This window comes from Symphalangus syndactylus, chromosome 22 (genome assembly GCF_028878055.3).
Source record: "Symphalangus syndactylus isolate Jambi chromosome 22, NHGRI_mSymSyn1-v2.1_pri, whole genome shotgun sequence".
Taxonomy (NCBI): Eukaryota; Metazoa; Chordata; class Mammalia; order Primates; family Hylobatidae; genus Symphalangus; species Symphalangus syndactylus.
This window is the reverse complement of record NC_072444.2, coordinates 18,058,557-18,081,138: the sequence shown is the minus strand read 5'-3', so window position 1 is coordinate 18,081,138 and position 22,582 is coordinate 18,058,557. Positions and strand designations below refer to the sequence as shown.

The following is a 22,582-nucleotide window of genomic DNA, read 5'->3' as shown; positions in this document are numbered from 1 at the left end:
TGTAGAGCACTTAGCTCCCATTTATTGAGCACCTACTGTATATGTGCCAGACACTATTGCAACATCTAAGGCTGGAGTTGGATAAAAATTTGAAAGAGGAAGACATGAGGCACTGAGAGAGGGAAATTCCAGCTCCCATCAAAAGGATGAGACTAGTGGGCTTTACAGTTGAACCTGTGTTAAAATGTCTGCCCCTTTAACAGCTGGGTGAAACTCGGTTTCCTCGTCAATAGCACGGGGATAGTCATTTCATAAAGCCGAAGGAATAATGAAATCCCTGCAGCGAAGCCCTCATTACAAAGCCTGGCACTCAGATACCATCAAAGACCAATGGGAAGGCCGAGTGCAGTGGCTCAAGCCTGTAATCCCAGCACTTTGAGAGGCTGAGGAGGGTGAATTGTCTGAGCTCAGGAGTTCGAGACCAGCATAGGCAGCTTGGCGAAACCCCGTCTCTACTATAAATACAATTAGTTGGGCATAGTGGCACATGCCTGTAATCCCAGCTACTCGGGAGGCTGGGGGAGAATTGCTTGAGTCTGGGAGGCAGAGGTTGCAGTGAGCCAAGATCGTGCCACCGCACTCCAGCTGGGATAACAGAGCGAGACTCTCAAAAAAAAAAAAAAAGACCAGTAGGAAGAGTGTTTATGAGAGTTGGAAGAAAGAAATTTCAGAGGAATCGAGAAAACAAATGCTTTGGGCTTCACCTAAAGGTAATGAATGCTGGTCCCCCTGGAAGGGAAGAAGCTGAGCGCCCAGGGTCACTGCTTACCTGCAGCTGTGAGTGGTGGTACATCCACCGGAGGGCGGCTGAGGTCATGCTGGGAGCGCTGGCGCCATACGCAGCCTGCAAGGCATTCTCCACCAGGGCAATGCCCTCGAAGTGGTGCTCCTTCCAGAAGCTGTTCAGGGGGGATGGTGGCACAGGGGTCAGTACAATCAGGGTCACACTGGGAGCCACAACCAAAGAGCCATCCAGGGCCACTGCCCCACCCCACACCCTGCAGCCCTGAGGGGCGGGTGTCCTTTCTGGTCATAGGTCTCCCACTTTGCTGGGCATCAGAACCACCCCGGATGCTGGGCCCCTCCGTAGAGACCTCAACGAATCTTTATTCCTGAGAACTCATCAGCCTGCTCATTTCCCCTAAGGACATGAAGGCCGCTGAGACGGGTCAGGACTCAGCCCCAGGCCTCCTGGACCTTCCCCCAAGGCTCGCTGTTTCCTTCCTAGCAGGTGATTGCTCAGGAAAGAGCTACAACTTCAAGACCCCGAGGTCCAGGGAGCCTCCTTTCTTCCTGGAGGTCCCAAGACAACAAGAAAACCCACAGAGGGTTTGGAAATTCCTGAAGGAATGCAGGGGAGCAGGTGCACACAGCAAGGAAAGGCCTTACCCCAGGAGCAGCTCAGGACTTCATTCCACATAAAGCTGACCCCACCCCAGCCATCCACACCAAGTACCCCTAGCTCACCGATTCCTGTAGATCTCTGCCCATTGAGTCCCAAAGAAGCGGCCCATGGGCTGTTTCCCGTCCTTGTCCTCATACTTGTACTTGCCAGTCAGCAGGCCCCCTGCAGGAAGGCAGCAATTAGCCCCGGGGCCCAGAGTGCCCCAGAAGCTGACACATCCCTCAGGGCTCTGGTCTAGGGGAGGGGCAGGGACCCAGGAGGGCTGAAGGAAGCAGCCCAGCCTCTTGTCAAACCCTCCCTGTTTCCCAGGTCCTGGGCTGGGCATCTGTGGTTTGGGAATAGGCTGAGTCAGGGCCAGGAATGCTCCACGTACCAGCCAGAGGGTTGAAGGCATAGAACCTCAGTCCAAAGTGCCTGAGGCAGGGGAAGAGCTCCGTTTCCACCTGCCGGGTGGTGGCGTTGTACATGCCCTGCAACGAGAAGGGCCCCAGGGACAGGGTGGACGTGTCAAAAGAAGGGACCTCAAACTTACCTCATAGAACCCTTATTTCAGACCTTAACAATTCTAGGACTTTAACTATCTGGACATATACTTATTCTTACTGGTGCTGGTGAAAGGGGCTTATGCCCGAGGAAAATTCATTCATTCTGCCAACTTTCACGAGCACCAACTATGGGCTGGTTGTCAGATTTAGATTCAAAAGCTAAAAGGACAAGGTCCCTTCCCTCAAACATTTTGTAGTAAGGTCAAGTATAAACAGTTATAATCGAGTCATGAGGCAATCATAATAGACTAGAAAGTTCTGTGACCAGTGCCTGGCACCAAGCAGGTGTACAAATATTTGTGCAATGAATCATGAGGAGGTAAACAAGGACCTGAGGTCTCAGGGTCTTCTGGGCCCGTCTAGAAAGGCTTCCAGAGGAAGAGACACGTATGTGAGACCTGAACCATTCTCCCAGGGAAGGGGCGGTGGTGGGGGAAGGGCTTGTTCCAGGCTGAGTGCAGGGGAAGGTAGGGAAGGAAGGGTCCAAGGTCACAGATAGGCAGGAAGGAAGCAGATGCCCAGTGGCCAGCCTGAGGAACTTGAATGGCATCCTGAGGGTATCTGGGAGCCATCTGCAGGCTTTCAGCAGGGGAGTGGCTGCTACGCAGAGAGCATGGGGGCAGTCAGAGGGGCAAAGACAGCCCAGGATGAGCAGGAGTTCTGGAGACCTTGGGCTCTGCAGCCCCAGCCCTCACCTGGTACACAGTGGGCAGGATCCAACCATTGCTCTTGCAGAGGGCACAGATCTCGGCCACTTCCCAGGCGGCATAGTTGGAGAGGCCAAGCTCCACGAACTTGCCCTGCTCGGGTGAGGCTCCAGTCAGAACACAGTGCAGCCCAGACCAGGAAGGGGAGGCCAGGGTGGGGCCCCGGGGAATGCGGCTGTTCCCTGTTCCACCCTGGGACCGCCCTGGTGCCTCTGCTCTCACCATTAGGATCAGGATAAGGAGAGCAGCAGTGGACCACCTCCCAGAGCTCAGGGGTCCCCTCACCTCCTGGTGGAGCTGGTGGCAGGCATGCAGTGTCTCTTCCACCGGGGTGCTGTGGTCTGGCATGTGCAGGTAGAAGAGGTCCACTCGGGGACACTGCAGCCGCTTCAGTGACGTCTCCAGCTGGGACCGGAGACTGTCAGGCTTCAGGGAGTTCCCAAACAGTGGAATGGCCTTGGTATCAATTTTCACTGAGAGGAAAGAGAAATGAAATTCAGGGCCAGGCGCCGTGGCTCACGCCTGTAATCCCAGCACTTTGGGAGACTAAGGCAGGCAAATCAGAAGGTCAGGAGTTCAAGACCAGCTGGACCAACATGGTGAAACCCCGTCTCTAATAAAAATACAAAAATTAGCTGGGCGTAGTGGAGTCCGCCTGTAGTCCCCAGCTAGTCCGGAGTCTGAGGCAGGAGAATTGCTTGAACCCGGGAGGCGGAGGTTGCAGTGAGCCGAGATTGTGCTACAGCACTCTGGCCTGGCGACACAGTGAGACTTCTTCTCAAACAAAGAAACAAACCAAAAGAAAAAAAAAATGAATCTTAGTTCCTTAGTGAACTGGACTAACAGGTGAGTGGAGAGTCTTCTTCCCACTTTTCACACTTAGAAAGTCACTTAGGCTGGCAGGAGGGCAGTAACTGGAGCCCTTGAGGCCTGGCAAGGAGCAGGTTTGAGGAACTATTCATCTGGAATTTATCCATTCCACCACCACCCCTCTGCTTCTCAACTGAACTTAACTTCAGATCAGATCTGAGGACTTTTGCCAGCCAACCTTGGACTCAAGCAGAAGACAAAGAAGGATTAAAAAAGAAAAGAAAAAAAAAATCAGAAATAAGGGCCAGGCAGAGGGTGCAGATTTGTGGTGGCTCACACCTGTAATCTCAGCACTTTGGGAGGCCACAGCAGGAGGATCACTTGAGCTCAGGGGTTTGAGACCAGCCTGGGCAACAAAGTGACACTCTAGTTTCGATGAATAATACAAAAAATTAGCCGGGCGTGGTGGCACTGTAGTAGTCCCAGCTACTCAGGAGACTGAGGTGGGAGGATGGCTTGAGCCCTGAGAGGTCAAAGCTGAAATGAGCCATATCGCACCACTCCACTCCAGCCTGGGCAAAAAAGCAAGACCCTGTCTCAAAAAAAAAAATCAGAAATATGGTTAGAGCTCTCACCGAGTGGCAGCCAGGTGATCTAGAAAGAGTGTGGCACTGAGATGCATGCATAGGCTCGGTTCGTTCTGGATCTACCATGTGGTGAATCAGAGGAGAAATAAGACTCCACTCAGACACTCAGAGTGGAAGGAGGCAAATGGTGCTAATACTAAGAACAAAGAAACAGCTAACATTTCCCAGCCCTCACCATGTGCCTGCCAGGCATCGGCCTAAGCACTGCAAATGGCATCAGACTGAGGGCAGCTCCTCCTGCCCCTATACACACATCCTCCCCTCCGGCCACACCTGCCTCCTCCAGCACCCGCGGCATTGCCAAATCACATTTGCCTTTCCACACCCATGCCCACTGCCCTGACGCCCTTGCCCCTCGTACTCTTCCTGGCAAACTCCTATCCGTTCTTTCTTCACGGGGTCCCTCCCAGGAAGGGGTCACTCTGGGCTCCCCAGCCATCTCTAGAACTGGAGCTTCCTGGAGTGGATTAGTGTCCATTTCTCTCCAATAGCCTCAGACAGAGCCTCCCACAGAGAGGGCAGTGAGACCCTGTACCACCCCAATCCCTCATCCCCCTGAGGGAGCTGCCAAGGCTCCCTGGCACTGCCACCTTTGTGAGGTGTCCTTGTGAGTACAAGGTACTCAGAGCAAAGTCCGGGGCCAGGAGCAGGCTGGCATGTGCAAAGGAGGAAGCAGATAGTGTGCTGGGTCCAAACTCTGATTTCGGCCTGTGCCAGGGAGTGCCAGGCGCTAAGAACAGAATTTCTGCAGATCAGGCCCGTCAAGGGCACCTGGAGGGCACAGGTGGGGACAGGAGCTGCACAATGCCAGATTCCAATGTTTTTCGTGCTCCGGAGAGGGGCTAGCCAAGTCATTCCAGGCAAGACCGAGTCATCCAGGCGTCAGTGAGGGTGCTGCCTACCTCCCGGAAGAGAAGAGAGACAACAGAAGAGAAGAGGAGAGAAAAGCTGTCCGGAGCTAGACGTGCCAAAGAAGCCTGGGGTTCCCAAGGCTGCAAGGTGGACGGGGGCGGGGGCGGTGGGGGGACAAAGCTGTGGGTGCTGCTCGGGGCCAGGGAGAGCGGGGCGGTGCATGGCTGTGGACAGGCTCAGCTCTGCACCGTGCAGGGGAAGGATCGGGGCCACTGTTACCTCTGCAGTCGTTGCCGCCCAGCCCGAGCCCCAGGCCGCCCAGGATGGTCTCGGACTGGCCGTCGCTGTACACGAAGGCGGTGTCTATCTCTGTGTGGCCGCGCTCCAGGAAGGCGTGCGTGACTGCGGCGCTGGTGGGCGCGTCCATGCGGCGCCCCATCTCCATGGCGCCCAGCACCGTGGCTGGCCGGGCCCACGACAGCTGCCGGGACATGACGGAGGCAACGGGAGACTGCGACAGCCCGGGAGCGGCGCGCAGCGGTCGGAAGCACCAGCCCCGGAGCCGGCGCCCGCGTGGCTTTAAAGACTGGCTCGGGCCCCGCCCACCGGGGGGTGCAGCTGAGGGCGCGGCCGAAGGTGCCCAACACCGCCCACTAGCTCGACTCCACGCTCGGCTACTAGGACCTTCTGCACTTGCACCGAACAAGCTGCGAAATGGCTGTGGCTTCGTACCAGTGACTCGCGTCTTGGAGATTTTAACACTCCTCAACGTCCCCAAGGGTGAGGGGGTCCAAGGGTGGCGACTATCCCAAAAGGCGGGGACTCTTCGGGCCTCCCTGCTCCGTCGTCCCTCCTTCCTCGGCCTTGCCCCAGAGCTGTCCTGGATCTCTGTCTCCTCCAGGAGGGAGCTTACCGGGTGGGGTGGACCTAGGGCTGTTGCGCCTGCCGTGTGGTCCTGGAGAATGAGGCTTACCAAAGGCTCAAGACAGCGTCCCCATGGAGTGACATGGTTAAAGTGTTGAAAGAAAAGAACTGTTGGCATTGAATTCTGTGAATTAAGTGAAAAAAAAAATGACTGGCTCTGGTGACTTACGCCTGTAATGCCAACACTTTGAGAGATCAAGGCAGGAGGATCACTTGAGCCCAGGAGTTTGAATCCAGCCTGGGCAACATAGGGAGGCCCTGTCTCAAAAGAAAAAAAAAGAAAAGATAAAAAAATGGACCAGTGCCCAGCTGCAGTGAGCTGTAATAGCGCTACTGCACTCCACCCTGGGTGACAGGGGGCAAATCTGTCTCCGAATACAAAAGAAAAAAAGACCAATACACAGATGGAACAAATGAAAAACCAATAGCAAAATTGATTTAAACCCAATCATATCAATAATTACATAAATATAAATGATGTAAATGCTCACAAGTAAAAGGCAGTGATTGTTAGAATGGATAAAAAAGCAAAACCGAACTATATGGTAAATACTAGAAAGCTATTCAAATATAAAAACAGATAGTTTAAGAGCAAAAAGATGGGAAAATACATACACTGACAAAACTAAATTTTAAAAAGTTGGAATGGCTAAATGAATATCAGACAAAGTAGATTTCAAAACAAAGAATACTGGCCCACACCTGTAATCTTAGCACTTTGGGCGCCTGAGAAGGGAGGATTGCTTGAGCCCAGGAGTTTGAGACTAGCCTGGGCAACACAGGGAGATCTTATCTCTACAACAAAATTTTAAAAATTATCAAATTGTGGTAGCATGCGCCTGTGGTCCCAGTTACTTGGGAGGCTGAGGTGGGAGAAACATCTAAGCCTGGGAGGTCAACGCTGCAGATTGAGACCCTGTCTCAAAGCAAAAACAACAACAACAACAACAACAAAAACTACCAAAGACAAAGAGGGACATATCATAATGACAGGTCAATTAATAAAGAAGATATAATTCTAAATATATATGCACCTAAGCATAGATCATCAAAATACATGAAAAACAATAATAGAACTAAAGAAGTAGTAGATAAATACAAAATTATAATTGGAGATTTCAACACATCATTCTCAATAGTTGTAGAACAGTTATCAGTCATAATTTACAGAAACTCAGTAAAGGTATACAAGACTCAATGTTATTAACCAATTCCACATAAACAACATGAATGGAATATCCAACAACAGCAGGATATGCATTCTTTTCAAGTGCACATCCACCAAGATATACCATATTTGGAGGCATAAAACAAGTCTTAATAAATGTAAAAGAGGCCGGGAGCGGTGGTTCACGCCTGTAATCCCAGCACTTTGGGAGGCCAAGGCAGGTGGATTAACTGAGGTCAGGAGTTTGAGACCAGCTTGGCCAACACAGTGAAACCCCATCGCTACTAAAAATACAAAAATTAGCCAGGCGTGGTGGCATGCCCCTGTAATCTCAGCTACTCGAGAGGCTGAGGCAGGATAATCACTTAAACCTGGTTGGTGGAGAGTCCAGTGAGCCGAGATTAGGCCATTGCACTCTAGCTTGGGCAACAGAGTGAGACTCCATATTAAAAATAAATAAATAAATAAATAAATTTTAAAGGATTCCAATCATACAAAGTACATCTCTGAACACGATGGAATTAAACTAGAAAATAATAACAGAGGCTGGGTGTGGTGGCTCGCACCTCTAATCCCAGCACTTTGGGAGGCCGAGGTGGGCAGATCACTTGAGGTCAGAAGTTCAAGACCAGCCTGGCCAATATGGTGAAGCCCCATCTCTACTAAAAATACAAAAAAATTATCTGGGCATTATGGTGTGTGCCTGTAATCCCAGCTACTCAGGAGGCTGAGGCAGCAGAATTGCTTGAACCTGGGAGGCAGAGGTTGCAGTGAGCCAACATCACACCACTGCACTCCAGCCTGGGCGACAGAGAAAGACTCTCTCAAAAAAAAAAAAAAAAAAGAAAGAAAAGAAAATAATAACATAATTTAGCGCCTGAGAGGGAACTGAAAATAAGTAAATAAGTTAATAAATAGATGAAAAAGCAAAAATAGAAAATAATAATGGAATGATATCTAGAAAATCTTCACATATTTAGAAATTAAATAACCCATGGGTCAAATATGTAATCACAAGGAAAATTAGGTCATATTTTGAACTGAATGAAAGTAAAAACAGGACATATCAAATTTTCTGAGATGCAGCCACAGTAGGGCTATGAGGGAAATTTATAGCACCACTTTGACATATTACAAAATAAATATTTCAAATCAATAATGTAAGCATTTACTTTATTTTTTTGTTTGTTTTGAGGCAAAGTCTCACTCTGTCGCACAGTCTGGAGAGCAGTGGTGCAATCTCAGCTCACTGCAACCTCAGCCTCCTGGGTTCAATCAATTCTCATGCCCCAGTTTCCTGAGTAGCTGGAAATACAGGCATGCACCACCATGCCCGGCTAATTTTTGTATTTTTAGCAGAGAAGGGGTCTCACCATGTTTGCCAGGCTGGTCTTGAACTCCTGGCCTCAAGGGATCCTCTCCCTCAGCCTCCCAAAGTGCTGGGATTACAGGTGTGAGCCACTGCACCGGCCGAGGCTTGTATTTTAAGAAACCACAAAAGGAAGAGTCAAGTAAAACCAAAATTAGCAGAAGAAAGGAAATAATAAAAATAATAGCCAAAATAGGCTGATGTGGGAGAATCGTTTTAACCCGGGAGGCAGAAGCTGCAGTGAGCCAAGATCACTCCTCTGCACACCAGCCTGGGAAACAGAGCAAGACTCCATTTCAAAGGAAAAAAAAAAAAAGCCAAAATAAATGAAATATAAAACAAAAACATCAGCAAAAGTCAGTAAAACCAGAAATAGGTTCTATAAATACAACGCTAAAGTTGATAAACCTCTGGCTAGACTGATCAGGAATAAAAGAGAGAATACACAGATTAACCACACCAGAAAGAGCAGAAGAGACACCACTACAAATTGTACAAAAATTAAAATGACAGTAGGGTAGATTATTAAAACCTTTATGTGAATACATTTAGTAAGTTAGATGAAATAGACAATTTCCTTGAAAAACACAAACTACCAAAGCCCACTCAGGAAAAATGAGACAGCCGGGTGCAGTGGCTCACGCCTGTAATCCCAGCATTTTGGGAGGCCGAGGCAGGCAGATCACTTGAGGTCAGGAATTGGAGACCAGCCTGGTCAACATGGTGAGACCCCATCTCCACTAAAAATCCAAAAATTAGCTGGGTGTGGTGGTGTGTGCCTGTAATCAGTTACTTGGAAGACTGAGGCAAGGAGAAATGTTTGAACCCGGGAGGCAGATGTTCCAGTGAGCCAAGATCATACCACTGCACTCCAGCCTGGGTGACAGAGCCAGACCCCGTCTAAAAAAAGAAAAAAAAAACAAACCTGATTTTTTTTTTTTTTCTTAAGACAGGGTCTTGCTCTGACTTCTAGGTTTGAGTTCAATGGTGCAATCATAGCTCACTGCAGCCTCAACCTCCTGGGCTCAAGCGATCCTTCTGCCCAAGCCTCCCAAGTAGCTGGGACTACAGGTGCACCTCACTACACCTGGCTAATTTTGTAAAAATATTTTTGTAGAGACAGAGTCTCGCTATATTTCTCAGGCTGGTTTCAAACTCCTGGGTTCAAATATTCTTCCTGCCTCACCCTCCCAAAGTGCTGGAATTACAAGTGTGAGCCATCTCGTCTCGCCCAGATATTGAATTCTTGATAAAAAAAAAAATACTTCCACAAAGAAAACTCCAGGTCTACATGGCTTCATTGGACACTTAAGGAAGAAACAACATCAATTCTGCACAAATGTTTCTAATATATAGAAGAGGAGCGGTCACTTACCAACTCATCTTGAAGCTAGCATTACCAGATACCAAATGACACAAAGATGTTACAAGAAAAGAAACTACACACATATCCTTCATGGATCTAGACACAAAATCCTCTTTATTTTTTTCAAAAATCCTTTTAAAACTTAGCAAAATGAATACAGTAGTAAATACAAACAATAATGTATCATGACCAAGTTAGTTTCATCCCAGGAATACAAGGTTGCCTTAATATTTTAAAATCAATCAATATAATTTACTATACTAACAGGCTATAAGACAAAACCCATATCACCATCTCAATAGATGCAGAAAAAGCATTAGACAAAATTTAATACCTATTCATGAAAGGAAAATAAACCTCTCAGCCAACTAGGAATAGAAGGGAATTCCTGAAACTGATAAAGGGCATCCATAGGCCAGGAGCAGTAGCTCATGCTGAACATCCTGGATTCTTCCTCGATTAGAGAAGAAAAATTTGGAAAAAAGAATCTGAAAGAAGAAAGCATTTACTTCATAACTGAAATGTAAGCAATTGAGGCATCTGCATGTAATTGTAACGATAAAATAAGAGTTTACATTTATTCTAAAATTATTTAATATATGTATTATGACAAATGGCTAGCCATTTGGATCAAAGATATAACCCAGGCCAAACGATAAAGGGTTAACTATGAAAAAAATATTTGTAACATTTATGGAAAAAAGACTAGTATCCTAAACACAGCTTTTTTTTTTTTTTTCTTTCTGTGGAGAATGGGGTCTCACTTTGTTGCCTGAACCTGGGAGGCAGAGGTTGCAGTAAGCCAAGATTGCACCACTGCACTCCAGCCTGGGCAACAGAGCGAGACTCTGTCTCAGAAAAAAAAAAAAAAAGAAAAAAGAATTTTAACATTTCCCTTCCTTCCTACATTAGAAACAGAACAAAAAGAAATGTCCTATTCCTTCTACTCTTGAATTTTCAAGTGTGCCTTTTTATTCATCAACTTTATTTTCATATTTCTTCTCTATGTAATTTACTTATTATTAAGCGCAATCTTTTAAAACTATATCTGGCCTTAATTGTTTGTGTTTTGTTTTGTTTTGAGATAGGGTCTCACTCTGTTACCCAGGCTGGAGTGCAGTGGTGCGATATTGGCTCACTGCAACTTCCACCTCCCAGTTTCAAGCGATTCTCCCACCTCAGCTTCCTGAGTAGCTGGGACTATAGGTGCACACCACCACACCCGGCTAATTTTTTTTTTTTTTTTTTTGGTAGAGACAGTGTTTCACCATGTTGGCCAGGCTGGTCTTAAACTCCTGAGCTCAAGTAATCTGCCAACCTTGGCCTACAGGCATGAACCACCACACCTTGCCTAAATAATTATACAGAAGCTCTCCAGGATATATTCCTAAATTTTAAAAACACAAAAAACAGGTACAGAGTATGCTAATCTTATTTATATTTTGAGTTTAACAAAGGAAGAAAATGGCTGGGCATGGTTGTGCACACCTGTAATCCCAGCACTTTGGGAGGCCAACACAGTAGGATCAATTGAGCCCAGGAGTTCAAGACCAGCCTGGGCAACATGGTGAAACCAAGACTCTACTAAAAAAACAAAAAACTTATCCAGCCATAGTGGTGCATCCTTGTAGTCCTGGCTATTCAGGAGGCTAAGGTGGGAGGATCACCTGAGACTGGGAGGTTGGGGCTACAGCGAGCCCATGCTGCACTCCAGCATGGGCAACAGAAGAGAGACCCTGTCTCAAATAAGTAAATAAATTTTAATGAACATAAATAAAAACGAATTATACATATTAATAGTTACTCCAGTAATTTTATCTCTAGGAATATAGCCTATGAAAATAGTTAAGTATGTTTACCTCAGAGTTTGTTCCGACAGTAGAAAACTCTGAAAACAATCTAAATCTACATGTACATAATGAAGAACAAGTTAAGAAAAAAACATTTTTTTTTTTGAGATAGGGTCTTACTCTGTCACCCAGGCTGGAGTGCATGCAGTAGGGTGATCTCAGCTCACTGCAGCCTTGACCTCTCAGGTTCAAGCAATCCTCCCACCTCAGCCTCCTGAGTAGGTGGGACTAAAGGTGCATGCCACCACGCTGGGATAATTTTTGTATTTTTTGTAGAGACAGGGTTTTGCCATGTTGCTCAGGCTTGTCTTAGACTCCTAGCTTCAAATGATTCACAGCCTTAGCCTCCCAAAGTGCTAGGATTACAGGTGTGAGCCACTGGACCCAGCCAAAATTGTTGTCTACTTATATAATATCATGAAGATATTAAAAATGATGTAGAAATATATTTGAAGAGAAAGTTGTAAACAATAGTTCAGTGAAAATACTGTATATATGTTATAAAACACCACTGGAAGGGAAAAGTGTGACTAGAAAAGTCTGGAAGACACATATTAAAAATAGTATTTTTGTGCCGGGTGCGGTGGCTCACACCCGTAATCCCAGCACTTTGGGAGGCCGAGGCGGGCAGATCACGAGATCAGGAGATCAAGACCATCCTGGCTAACACGGTGAAACCCCGTCTCTACTAAAACTACAAAAAATTAGCCAGGCGTGGTGGTGGGCACCTGTAGTCCCAGCTACTCGGGAGGTTGAGGCAGGAGAATGGTGTGAACCCGGGAGGCGGAGCTGGCAGCGAGCCGAGATCCCGCCACTGCAGTCCAGCCTGGGCGACAGTGCGAGACTCCGTCTCACAAAAAAAAATAAAATAAAATAAAATAAAAATAGTATTTTATCACTGGATAGTGGTAGTACAAGATTTTTTTTCTGTATTTTCCAAGTTTTTTATAATGAAGTAGTTATTTTGTATAATAATTCATTATATATATTACTTAAATACAAGTATATATAATTTGTGTTATATATCTATATTACTACATATATATGTATATATTGAATGCTTATTTTGTGCTAGGCACTAGGACAAAATTCCAGGTGCAGGGGAAACTGGTAGGAACAATATAAGCAAGATCCCTGCTCTCACAGAATTTACAGAATTTAGGGCCAGGTGTGATGACTCAAACGCCTATAATCCCAGAACCTTGGGAGGCCGAGGCGGGTGGATCACTTGAGGTTAGGAGTTCGAAACCAGCCTGGCCAACTTGGTGAATGAAACCCCATCTCTACTAAAAATACAAAAATTAGCTGGGCGTTGTGGTACACGCCTGTAGTCCCAGCAGGAGGATCTCTTGAACCTGGAAGGCAAAGGTTGCCGTGAGCTGGGATCACACCACCGCACTCCAGCCTGGGCGATAAGAGTGAGACTCCTCAAAAAAAAAAAAAAAAAAAAAAAAGAATTTATATAATTTATGTTCCAGGGAAGGCAGTAGAGTGACAATAAACAGATGAATGAATGAACAAAGTAATTTTAGTTAGTGATAAGTTCTATGAAGAAAGTTATAGGATGGTGGTGTTGAAATAACTGAATTAGAGGGTCCAACTTTAGTTACAGCAATCAGGAAAGGCCTCTCTGAGGCAACTTTTGAGCCGAGAGGTGAATGATAGGAAAGAGAAAGCAGGTGAAGACATGCGGGCAGAGCATTACAGCAGAGCAACACTAAGTGCAAAGCTCTGAGATGGAAATGAGGTTGTTGAATCTGACAGAAAAGGGGCTGGTGTGGAGGAGGGAGGTAGGAGGAGAGATGGAAGATGAAGACAGGGGTCCGATATTGTAGGCCCATAGGCCATGTTCAGGAGTCTGGACTTTACTTATTTATTTTTTTGAAATGGAGTCTTACTCTGTTGCCCAGGCTGGAGTACAGTGGCGCGATCTTGGCTCACTGCAACTTCCACCTCTCAGGTTCAAGCAATTCTCCTGCCTCAGCCTCCTGAGGAGCTGGGACTACAGGCGTGTGCCACCACCTGCAGCTAATTTTTTGTATTTTTAGTAGACACAAGATTTCACCATGTAGACCAGGCTGGTTTCAAACTCCTGACCTCAAGTGATCTGCCCATCTCAGCCCCCCAAAGTGCTGGGATTAAAAGCATGAGCCACCTAGCCCAGGCTGGACTTTATTCGAATTGTAATGGGAAACCACTGAAGGGTCCTGATATGGTTTGGCTGTGTCCCCACCCAAAATCTCATCTGGAATTGTAGTAATCCCCATGTGTCAAGGGAGGGACCAGGTGAAGTTAACTGAACCATAGGGGTGGTTCCCCCCATACTGTTCTCGTGATAGTGAGTTCTCACAAGATTTGATGGTTTTATAAGGAGATTACCCCTTCACTCGGCTCTCATTCTCTTTCCTGCCACCATGTGAAGGAGGATGTGTTTACTTCCCCTTCTGCCATGATTTTATAAGTTACCTAAGGCCTCCCCAGCCCTGCAGAACTGTGAGTCAATTAAACCTCTTTCCTTTATAAATTACCCAGTCTCAGGTATTTCTTCATAGCATCAGCACGAGAACAGACTAATACAGGTTACATGCTTAGGAGGTACATTTACATGCTTAGAAGCATGTAAATGATGTCATCTGAACTATGTTTCAGAAAGATCACTCTGGCTGCTGTGGAGCCAGGATTTTAGTGGAGCAAGAAGACAAACAGGAAAATCAATAATGAAGCTGCTGCAATAATCCAAACACCTGGACCAGGGTGGGAGTAGAAGAAATGGCTAGAAATGGTCAGCTGCTGTGTGTATTTTGGAAGCAGAGGTGACAAGACTCGCTAATAGACTGGATGTGGGGCGAAGGAGAAGAATTCAGGACGACCCTCAAGTATATGACATGAGCAAAATGGGGGCTTTCTTGTGAGTTGTTTTTTTTTTTTTTTGAGACGGAGTCTCGCTCTGTTGCCCAGGCTGGAGTGCAGTGGCACGATCTCAGCTTACTGCAACCTCTGCCTCCCAGGTTCAAGCAATCCTCCTGCCTCAGCCTCCCTGGTAGCTGGGATTACAGGCACGCGCCACCATGCCCGGCTAATTTTTTTTTTTTTTTTTTTTTTTTTGAGACGAAGTCTCATGCCCAGCCTGGAGTGCAGTGGCGCGATCTGCAAGCTCCGCCTCCCGGGTTCATGCCATTCTCCTGCCTCAGCCTCCTGAGTAGCTGGGACTACAGGCACGTGCCACCACGCCCGGCTAATTTTTTTTGTATTTTTTAGTAGAGACGGGGTTTCACCGTGTTAGCCAGAATGGTCTCCATCTCCTGATCTCGTGATCCACCCGCCTCGGCCTCCCAAAGTGCTGGGATTACAGGGTGAGCCACCGTGCCTGGCCTTTTGTTTTGTTTTGTTTTGAGATGGAGTCTCACTCTGCCGCCAGGCTGGAGAGCAGTGGCCCATCTCGGCTCACTGCAACCTCTGCCTCCCAGGGTCAAGTGATTCTCCTGCCTCAGCCTTCTGAGTAGCTGGAACTACGCCACCACACCTAACTAATTTTTTTATTTTTAGTAGAGACAGAGTTTCGCCATGTTGGCCAGGATGGTCTCGATCTCTTGACCATGTGATCTGCCCACCTCGGCCTCCCAAAGTGCTGGGATTACAGGCGTGAGCCACCGTGCCTGGCCTCTAATTTTTGTATTTTTAGTAGAGATGGGGTTTTGCCATGTTAACCAGGCTGGTCTCAAACTCCTGATCTCAGGTGATTCACCCACCTTGGCCTCCCAAAGTGCTGAGATTACAGACATGAGCCACCACGCCTGGCCTAGGACACCAACTTTTTTTTTTTTTTTTTTTTTTTTGAGACAGAGTTTGGCTCTTGTTGCCCAGGCTGGAGTGCAATGGCATGATCTCGGCTCACTGAAATCTCCGCCTCCCGGGTTCAAGCAATTATCCTGCCTTAGCCTCCCAAGTAGCTGGGATTACAGGCATGTGCCACCACGCCTGGCTAATTTTGTATTTTTTTTAGTAGAGACAACAGTGTTTCTCCATGTTGGTCAGGCTGGTGTCGAACTCCCAACCTCAAGTGATCCGTCTGCCTTGGCCTCCCAAAGTGCTGCGATTACAGGTGTGAGCCACCACGCAGGCCTAGGACACCAACTTTACAAAAGTTGCCTAGAAGACGTGAAATGGCAGAAACTTCTAAAAAACAAACAATCCCCATCTATTTGGACACAGAGCAGAGATGTGCCTATGACTTAGCATGGACCTGGCCACATCCTTATCAAAAATATTTTTTTTTTTTTTTTTTTTTTTTGAGACGGAGTCTCGCTCTGTCACCCAGGCTGGAGTGCAGTGGCGCAGTCTCGGCTCACTGCAAGCTCCGCCTCCCGGGTTCACGCCATTCTCCTGCCTCAGCCTCTCCGAGTAGCTGGGACTACAGGCGCCCGCCACCACGCCCGGCTAATTTTTTGTATTTTTAGTAGAGACGGGGTTTCACTGTGGTCTCGATCTCCTGACCTCGTGATCCACCCGCCTCGGCCTCCCAAAGTGCTGGGATTACAAGCGTGAGCCACCGCGCCCGGCCAAAAATATTTACTAGTTAGTATGTTAACATTTATATTAATGAAAATTCATTTATGTCTCTTAACCTTTCTTCTACCCACCAACCCCCACCTTCCAAGAAAGATTAGTAACAAAAAAGAAGCTACAATGTAACAATCATCTCCAAGACCTCTTTTTTTTTGAGACAGAGTCTCATCTCACTCTGTTGCCCAGGCTGGAGTACAATGGCACGATCTTGGCTCACTGCAACCTACACCTCCCAGGTTCAAGCAATCCTCCTGCCTCAGCCTCTCAAGTAGCTTGGATTACAGGCGTGTGCCACCATGCCCAACTAATTTTTTGTATTTTTAGTAGAGACTGGGTTTCATCATGTTGGCCAACCTGGTCTCGAACTCCTAACCTCAGGTGATCCACCCGCCTCGGCCTCGCAAAATGCTAGGATTACAGGCGTGAGCCACCTCACCCAGCCAAGACCTCATTTTTATAAACAATGAAGATTTATGCTGTTACCTTGACCTCCTGCCAGTAGGGTCCCCCACGGGTAAACATGAAGTAACTATATATCTGATTCCTCCTCTGGAAGAAATCTATGTCCTCCTTGATATTCACCATCCAAGGCCGACCATCCCCATGTACACGGAGATACAGAGTATTGAACTGGGACCAATCATAAGACATCTTCCTCTCAAAAGCACCCTAAGATATTGAAAGTAAAGTTAATTGTACCTCATTCTCCACTATTAGCAAAATGTGAGTCATCACCAAGTCAGCATCATCAACAGGATTCACTAACCATTTTTCTGACTTTCTGCCCCATAAGAAGGCAGATAAACCCAGTGATTATTATTTTAGCACAAAATACTGACATAGTTATATGTTTCTAAGGTAATGTTCAACACACAACTGGCCCAGGACAGTGTTTACATGGCGTAGGCACTCACCTGTGTTCAATGAATGGAAATGAATGTATTTCCTTTACCTGGTCCTATGGAGCAATGACTTTTTTTTCCTTTTTTTTTTTTTTTTTTTGAGACGGAGTCTTGCTCTGTCACCCAGGCTGGAGTGCAGTGACACAATCTCGGCTCACTGCAAGCTCTGCCTCCTGGGTTCACGTCATTCTCCTGCCTCAGCCTCCCAAATAGCTGGGACTACAAGCGCCCAACACTACGCCCGGCTAATTTTTTTGTATTTTTAGTAGAGATGGGGTTTCACCGTGTTAGCCAGGATGGTCTCAATCTCCTGACCTGGTGATCCACCCGCCTTGGCCTCCCAAAGTGCGGGGATTACGCGCCCGGCCTTTTTTTTTTTTTTTTTGAGACGAAGTTTCGCTCTTGTTGCCCAGACTGGAGTGCAATGGCACGGTCTCAGCTCACTGCAACCTCTGCCTCCCAAGTTCAAGCAATTCTCCTGCCTCAGCCTCCCAAGTACCTGGAATTACAGGCATGCACCACCATGCCCGGCTAATTTTTTGTATTTTTAGTAGAGACAGGGTTTCGCCATGTTGGTCAGGCTGATCTCAAACTCCCGACCTCAGGTGATCCACCCACCTCAGCCTCCCAAAGGGCTGAGATTACAGGTGTGAGCCACTGCGCCCGGCCAAGGAGCAATGACTTCTGAGTGGCCTATTTTATGACAACTGCCTTTCCACAAGTCAGAAAACTATAGAGAAAAGAGGTTAAGTTTTAAAAGTGATATTTAACAACAGTAGCTAGCATCCATTGAATATTTGCATTAATTTGCATGCATAATTTAATCCTCACAACAATGCTATGATAGGTTATTAGCATCTTACCCCATTTTACAGATAAACAAACTGAGCACTCAGCTAATAAGTGGTATATCCAGTGCTGTTTAACTCCAAAATCTGTGTGCTTAACAACTATCTATACTGCCTCTCTCTTTAAAAGTGGAATTCAGTGTTCATTTCCAAAGGTATTTAGTTATAGCAATATCAAAGGTACTCTGATGTCAAGAATACCAATGTCTAGATATGAACTAATATTTATTAGCTGTGTAACTTTGGACAAGTTACTAAATCTATCCAAGTCTGTTTCCTCATCCATAAACCTGGGATGATCTTACCTCAGGGGACTGTTGTGAGTAATAAATGGGATAATGTATATAAAGTGCTTAGCACAAGGACTGGCAGGCCACGCTTCATAAATGTTATCTACTATTTTCATTATTCCAGAATGAATATTTGGGCCAGGTGCAGTGGCTCACACCTGTAATCCCAGCACTCTGGGAGGCCAAGGTGGGTGTGGATCACCTGAGGTCAGGAGTTCAAGACCAGCCTGGCCAACATGGTGAAACCCTGTCTCTACTAAAAATACAAAAATTAGCCGGGCGTGGTGGCGTGCACCAGTAGTCCCAGCTACTCAGGAGGCTGAGGCAGGAGAATCGCTTGAACCTGGAGGGTGGAAGTTGCAGTGAGCCGAGATCACGCCACTGCACTCCAGCCTGGGTGACAGAGCAAGACTCCATTTCAAAAAAAAAAAGAAAGCCACAGGCTGACCCTACATCCACTCTACAAAACCCCTGGTCATTACAGAGGTTGTGGTCTTTGTTAGAGGAGATGAAAATATCTCCAAAAATCTTTCAAATGTCTAACCTCTCAGGATGCCTGAAACATAACAATGCTCATTCCTGGCCCAAAGCAATGCCCAGAAACAAGTCACTCCTCCTCCTCAGAAACCACTTCCCCCTTGTGCTTCCACTTCACACTTGTGCCAATAGTTACTTATCCCGACACAGGTGAGGTGCCAAATATAACATGCCAGGTGTTTTCATTTACAGAAACAAAAGCTATCTTCTATAGTTTATGCTACAATGAAGTTCACCCCTATTCACTAGAAAACGATGGCTCCTGGGCCTCACCTACCCTTGGAATCCTGGATATCATTGCACAGTACCCACTTCAGGTAGAATCCCCGTCCTGAGGCGCCTCACAGCTCAGAGTTCCATATAGCAGTGCACTTTGGTTATTCTTGCCCATTTTCCAAAACACTTCACTTCTGCCTCCAGTCGTCTTATCAGAAGTCACTGTCCACTTATCCCCCGGAACTGCCAGACAACCTTGGCTTGTTCCAGCAAGACCTCATGCAGAGGGCGGCCTTCCGGTCCTCTCCAATGATCCACAATTTCATCCTTCAAATGCCTAAAATTGTACATTGCTTCATCTCTAATTGCTTTATCGAAACTAACATCAGGCTTCTCCTCAGGAGAAGTTATATCCAAAGCAACTTCTTTCTGGTGATCTCCTTGCAAATCCCCTTCAGTTCCTCTGTGAGGAGGCTTTGCCAGGAGAAGCCAGTGGTTTCTGAAGACTACTGGAATACTCTGCAAAGCGAATACCCAAAAATGGATACAAGGCAGAAGTTGGCTTAGAGAATTTTCTGAGAATATAAGTACCAGGCAGCAATTTGTGAACCAAAGCCATGGTACAAAAAAATCAAAATGTAAGTTTCTTCCTGGGCTAGCAAGGGCCACCAAGAAGCTTCAGCAAATAACCCAATTCTACCTATAACAGAAGAGACATAGAAGAATTATCAGCATACCAATGAATGCATCACAATTTCAAATTCAACAGAAATCAGGTATTTTGAAATTTGTTAACTTATTTATTTATTATTATTATTATTATTATTATATTATTTGAGACAAGGTCTTGCTCTGTGGCCCAGGTTGGGTGCAGTGGCACAATCACAGCTCACTGTAGCATCTACTTTCTGGGCTCAAGTGATCCTCCCATCTCAGCCTCCCAAGTAGCTGGGATTACAGGCACACACCACCATGCCCAGCTAATTTTTAAATTTTTTGTAGAAATGGATCTCCCTGGCCGCGCACGGTCCCAGCACTTTGGGAGGCTGAGGCGGGTGGATCACGAGGTCAAGAGATCGAGACCATCCTGGCCAACATGGTGAAACCCCGTCTCTACTAAAAATACAAAACTTAGCTGGGTGTGGTGGTGCGCACCTGTGGTCCCAGCTACTAAGGAGGCTGAGGCAGAAGAATTCCTTGAACCTGGGAGGAGGAGGTTGCAGTGAGCCAAGATCATGCCACTGCACTCCAGCCTGGCAACAGAGTGAGACTCTGTCTCAAAAAAAAAAAAAAAAAAAAAAAAAAAAAAAGGAAGAAAAAGAAATGGATCTCCCTGTGTTGCCCATGATGGTTTCGAACTCCTAGGATCCAGTGATTCTCCCCTCAGCTTCCCAAAGTGCTGGGTTGTAGGAATGATGCACTGTCCCCAGCCTTTTTTTTATTTTCTTTTTATAAGAGACTGGGTCAGGCCGGGTGCAGTAGCTCATGCCTGTAATCACAACACTTTGGGAGGCCGAGGCAGATGGATCACCTGAGGTCAGGAGTTCGAGACCAGCCTTGACAACGTGGTGAAACCCCATCTCTACTAAAAATAATCCAGGCGTGGTGGCAGACGCCTGTAATCCCAGCTACTAGGGAGCCTTAAGCAGGAGAATCACTTGAACCCGGGAGGCAGAGGTTGCAGTGAGCCGAGATCACGCCACTGCACTCCAGCCTGGACAACAAGAGCAAAATTCCATGTGGAAAAAAAAAAAAAAAAAAAACAGGGTCTTGCTCTGTCACCCAGGCTGCAGCGCCGTGGCAAGATGAATAACTCATTGTAGCCTTGAACTCCTGGGCCCTGGGCTGAAATGATCCTCCCACCTCAGCCTCCAAGGTAGCTGAGACTACAGGTGCACACCACCATGCCCAGCTAATTTTTTAAAAAAATGTTGGCCGGGCACGGTGCATCACACCTGTAATCCCAGCACTTTGGGAGTCCGAGGTGGCCAGATCACTTGAGGTCAGGAGTTCAAGACCAGCCTGGCCAACATGGTAAAACCCCGTCTCCACTAAAAATACAGAAATTAGTTGGGCGTGTTGGAGAGCGCCTGTAATCCCAGCTACTGGGGAGGCTGAGGCAGGAGAATCACTTGAATCCAGAAGACGGAGGTTGCAAGTGAGCCGAGATTGCACCACTGCACTCCAGCCTGGGTGACAAGAGCGAAACTCCATCTCAAAAAAAAAAAAAAAAAAAAAAATTGTAGCCCACCACGGCGGCTCACACCTGTAATCCCAGCACTCTGGAAGTCTTAGGCAGGCAAATGACTTGTCGTCAGGAGTTGGAGACCAGCCTGCCCAACATGGTAAAACCCCGTCTCCACTAAAAATACAAAAATTGGCCTAGCACGGTGGCTCATGCCTATAATCCCAACACTTTGGGAGGCCAAGGCAGGTGGATCACCTAGGTCAGGAGTTCAAGACTAGCCTGACCAACATGGTGAAACCCCTACAGAAAATACAAACAATTAGCCAGGTGTGGTGGCCCATGCCTGTAATCCCAGCTACTTGGCATGCCTAGGCATGAGAATCGCTTGAACCTGGGAGGCAGAGGTTGCAATGAGCCGAGATCGTGCCACTGCACTCCAGCCTGGGTGACAGGGTGACTCCAACAACAACAAAAAAAATTAGCAGGGCATGGTGGTGGGCACCTGTAATCCCAGCTACTCGGGAGGCTGAGGCAGGAGAATCGCTTGAACCTGGGAGGCAGAGGCTGCAATGAGCCAAGACTGCACCATCACACTCCAGCCTGGGCAACAAAAGTGAAACTCTGTCTCAAAAAAAAAAGTACAAAAATTAGCTGGGTGTGGTGGCGGGCACCTATAGCATGGTGGCGGGCACCTATAATCCCAGCTACTCGGGAGGCTGAAGCAGGAAAATCGCTTGAACCCAGGAGTGGGAGGTTGCAGTGAGCCAAGATCAAGCCACTACACTCCAGCCTGGGCAACAGAGCAGGACTCTGTCTAAAAAATAAAGAAATAAATAAAAATAAAAAATTGTAAAGCCAGGCGCAGTGGCTCACGCCTGTAATCCCAGCACTTTGGGAGGCCAAGGTGGGTGGATGACAAGGTCAGGAGTTTGAGGCCAGCCTGACCAACATGGAGAAACCCCATCTCTACTAAAAATACAAAATTAGCCCGGTGTGGTGGCGCATGACTGTAATCCCAGCTACTCGGGAGGCTGAGGCAGGAGAATCGCTTGAACCCAGGAGGTGGAGGTTGTGGTGAGCCAAGATCACGCCATTGCACTCCAGCCTGGGCAACAAGAGCAAAACTCCATCTCAAAAAAAAAAAATAGAGATGAGGTCTTGTTATATTGCTCAGACTAGTCTCTAACTCCTGGGTTCAAGTGATCCTCCTGCCTCAGCCTCTGGAGTACCTGGGATTACAGGCATGAGCCACTGCACCTGATAAATACCATTCCTAATACTTTTTTTTTTTTGAGACAGAGTCTTACTCTGTCACCCAGGCTGGAGTGCAATGGCATGATCTCAGCTCACTGCAAGCTCTGCCTCCCGGGTTCATGCCATTCTCCTGCCTCA

At 47.0% G+C, this 22,582-nt stretch overlaps 1 protein-coding gene across 6 annotated transcripts in view; it reads right to left on the bottom strand.

Moving 5' to 3' along the window:
- Nucleotides 1–22,582, bottom strand: part of LOC129472544 (aflatoxin B1 aldehyde reductase member 3) — a 45,554-nt gene that overhangs the window by 1,777 nt on the left and 21,195 nt on the right. For 4 of the 6 annotated variants that reach the window (XM_055262290.1, XM_055262288.2, XM_063631743.1 and 1 more), the window contains 8 exons: nt 19,064–19,702; nt 16,693–16,878; nt 5,246–6,014; nt 2,943–3,130; nt 2,646–2,750; nt 1,779–1,875; nt 1,468–1,567; nt 770–899 (listed from right to left, as the gene is read on the bottom strand). In XM_055262290.1, coding sequence (XP_055118265.1) covers nt 770–899; nt 1,468–1,567; nt 1,779–1,875; nt 2,646–2,750; nt 2,943–3,130; nt 5,246–6,014; nt 16,693–16,878; nt 19,064–19,084 — 1,596 coding nt within the window. In that variant the 5' untranslated portion in view covers nt 19,085–19,702. The remainder of the gene's footprint in view (nt 1–769; nt 900–1,467; nt 1,568–1,778; nt 1,876–2,645; nt 2,751–2,942; nt 3,131–5,245; nt 6,015–16,692; nt 16,879–19,063; nt 19,703–22,582) is intronic. The other 2 variants (XM_063631745.1, XM_063631744.1) reach the window with 2 other exon arrangements.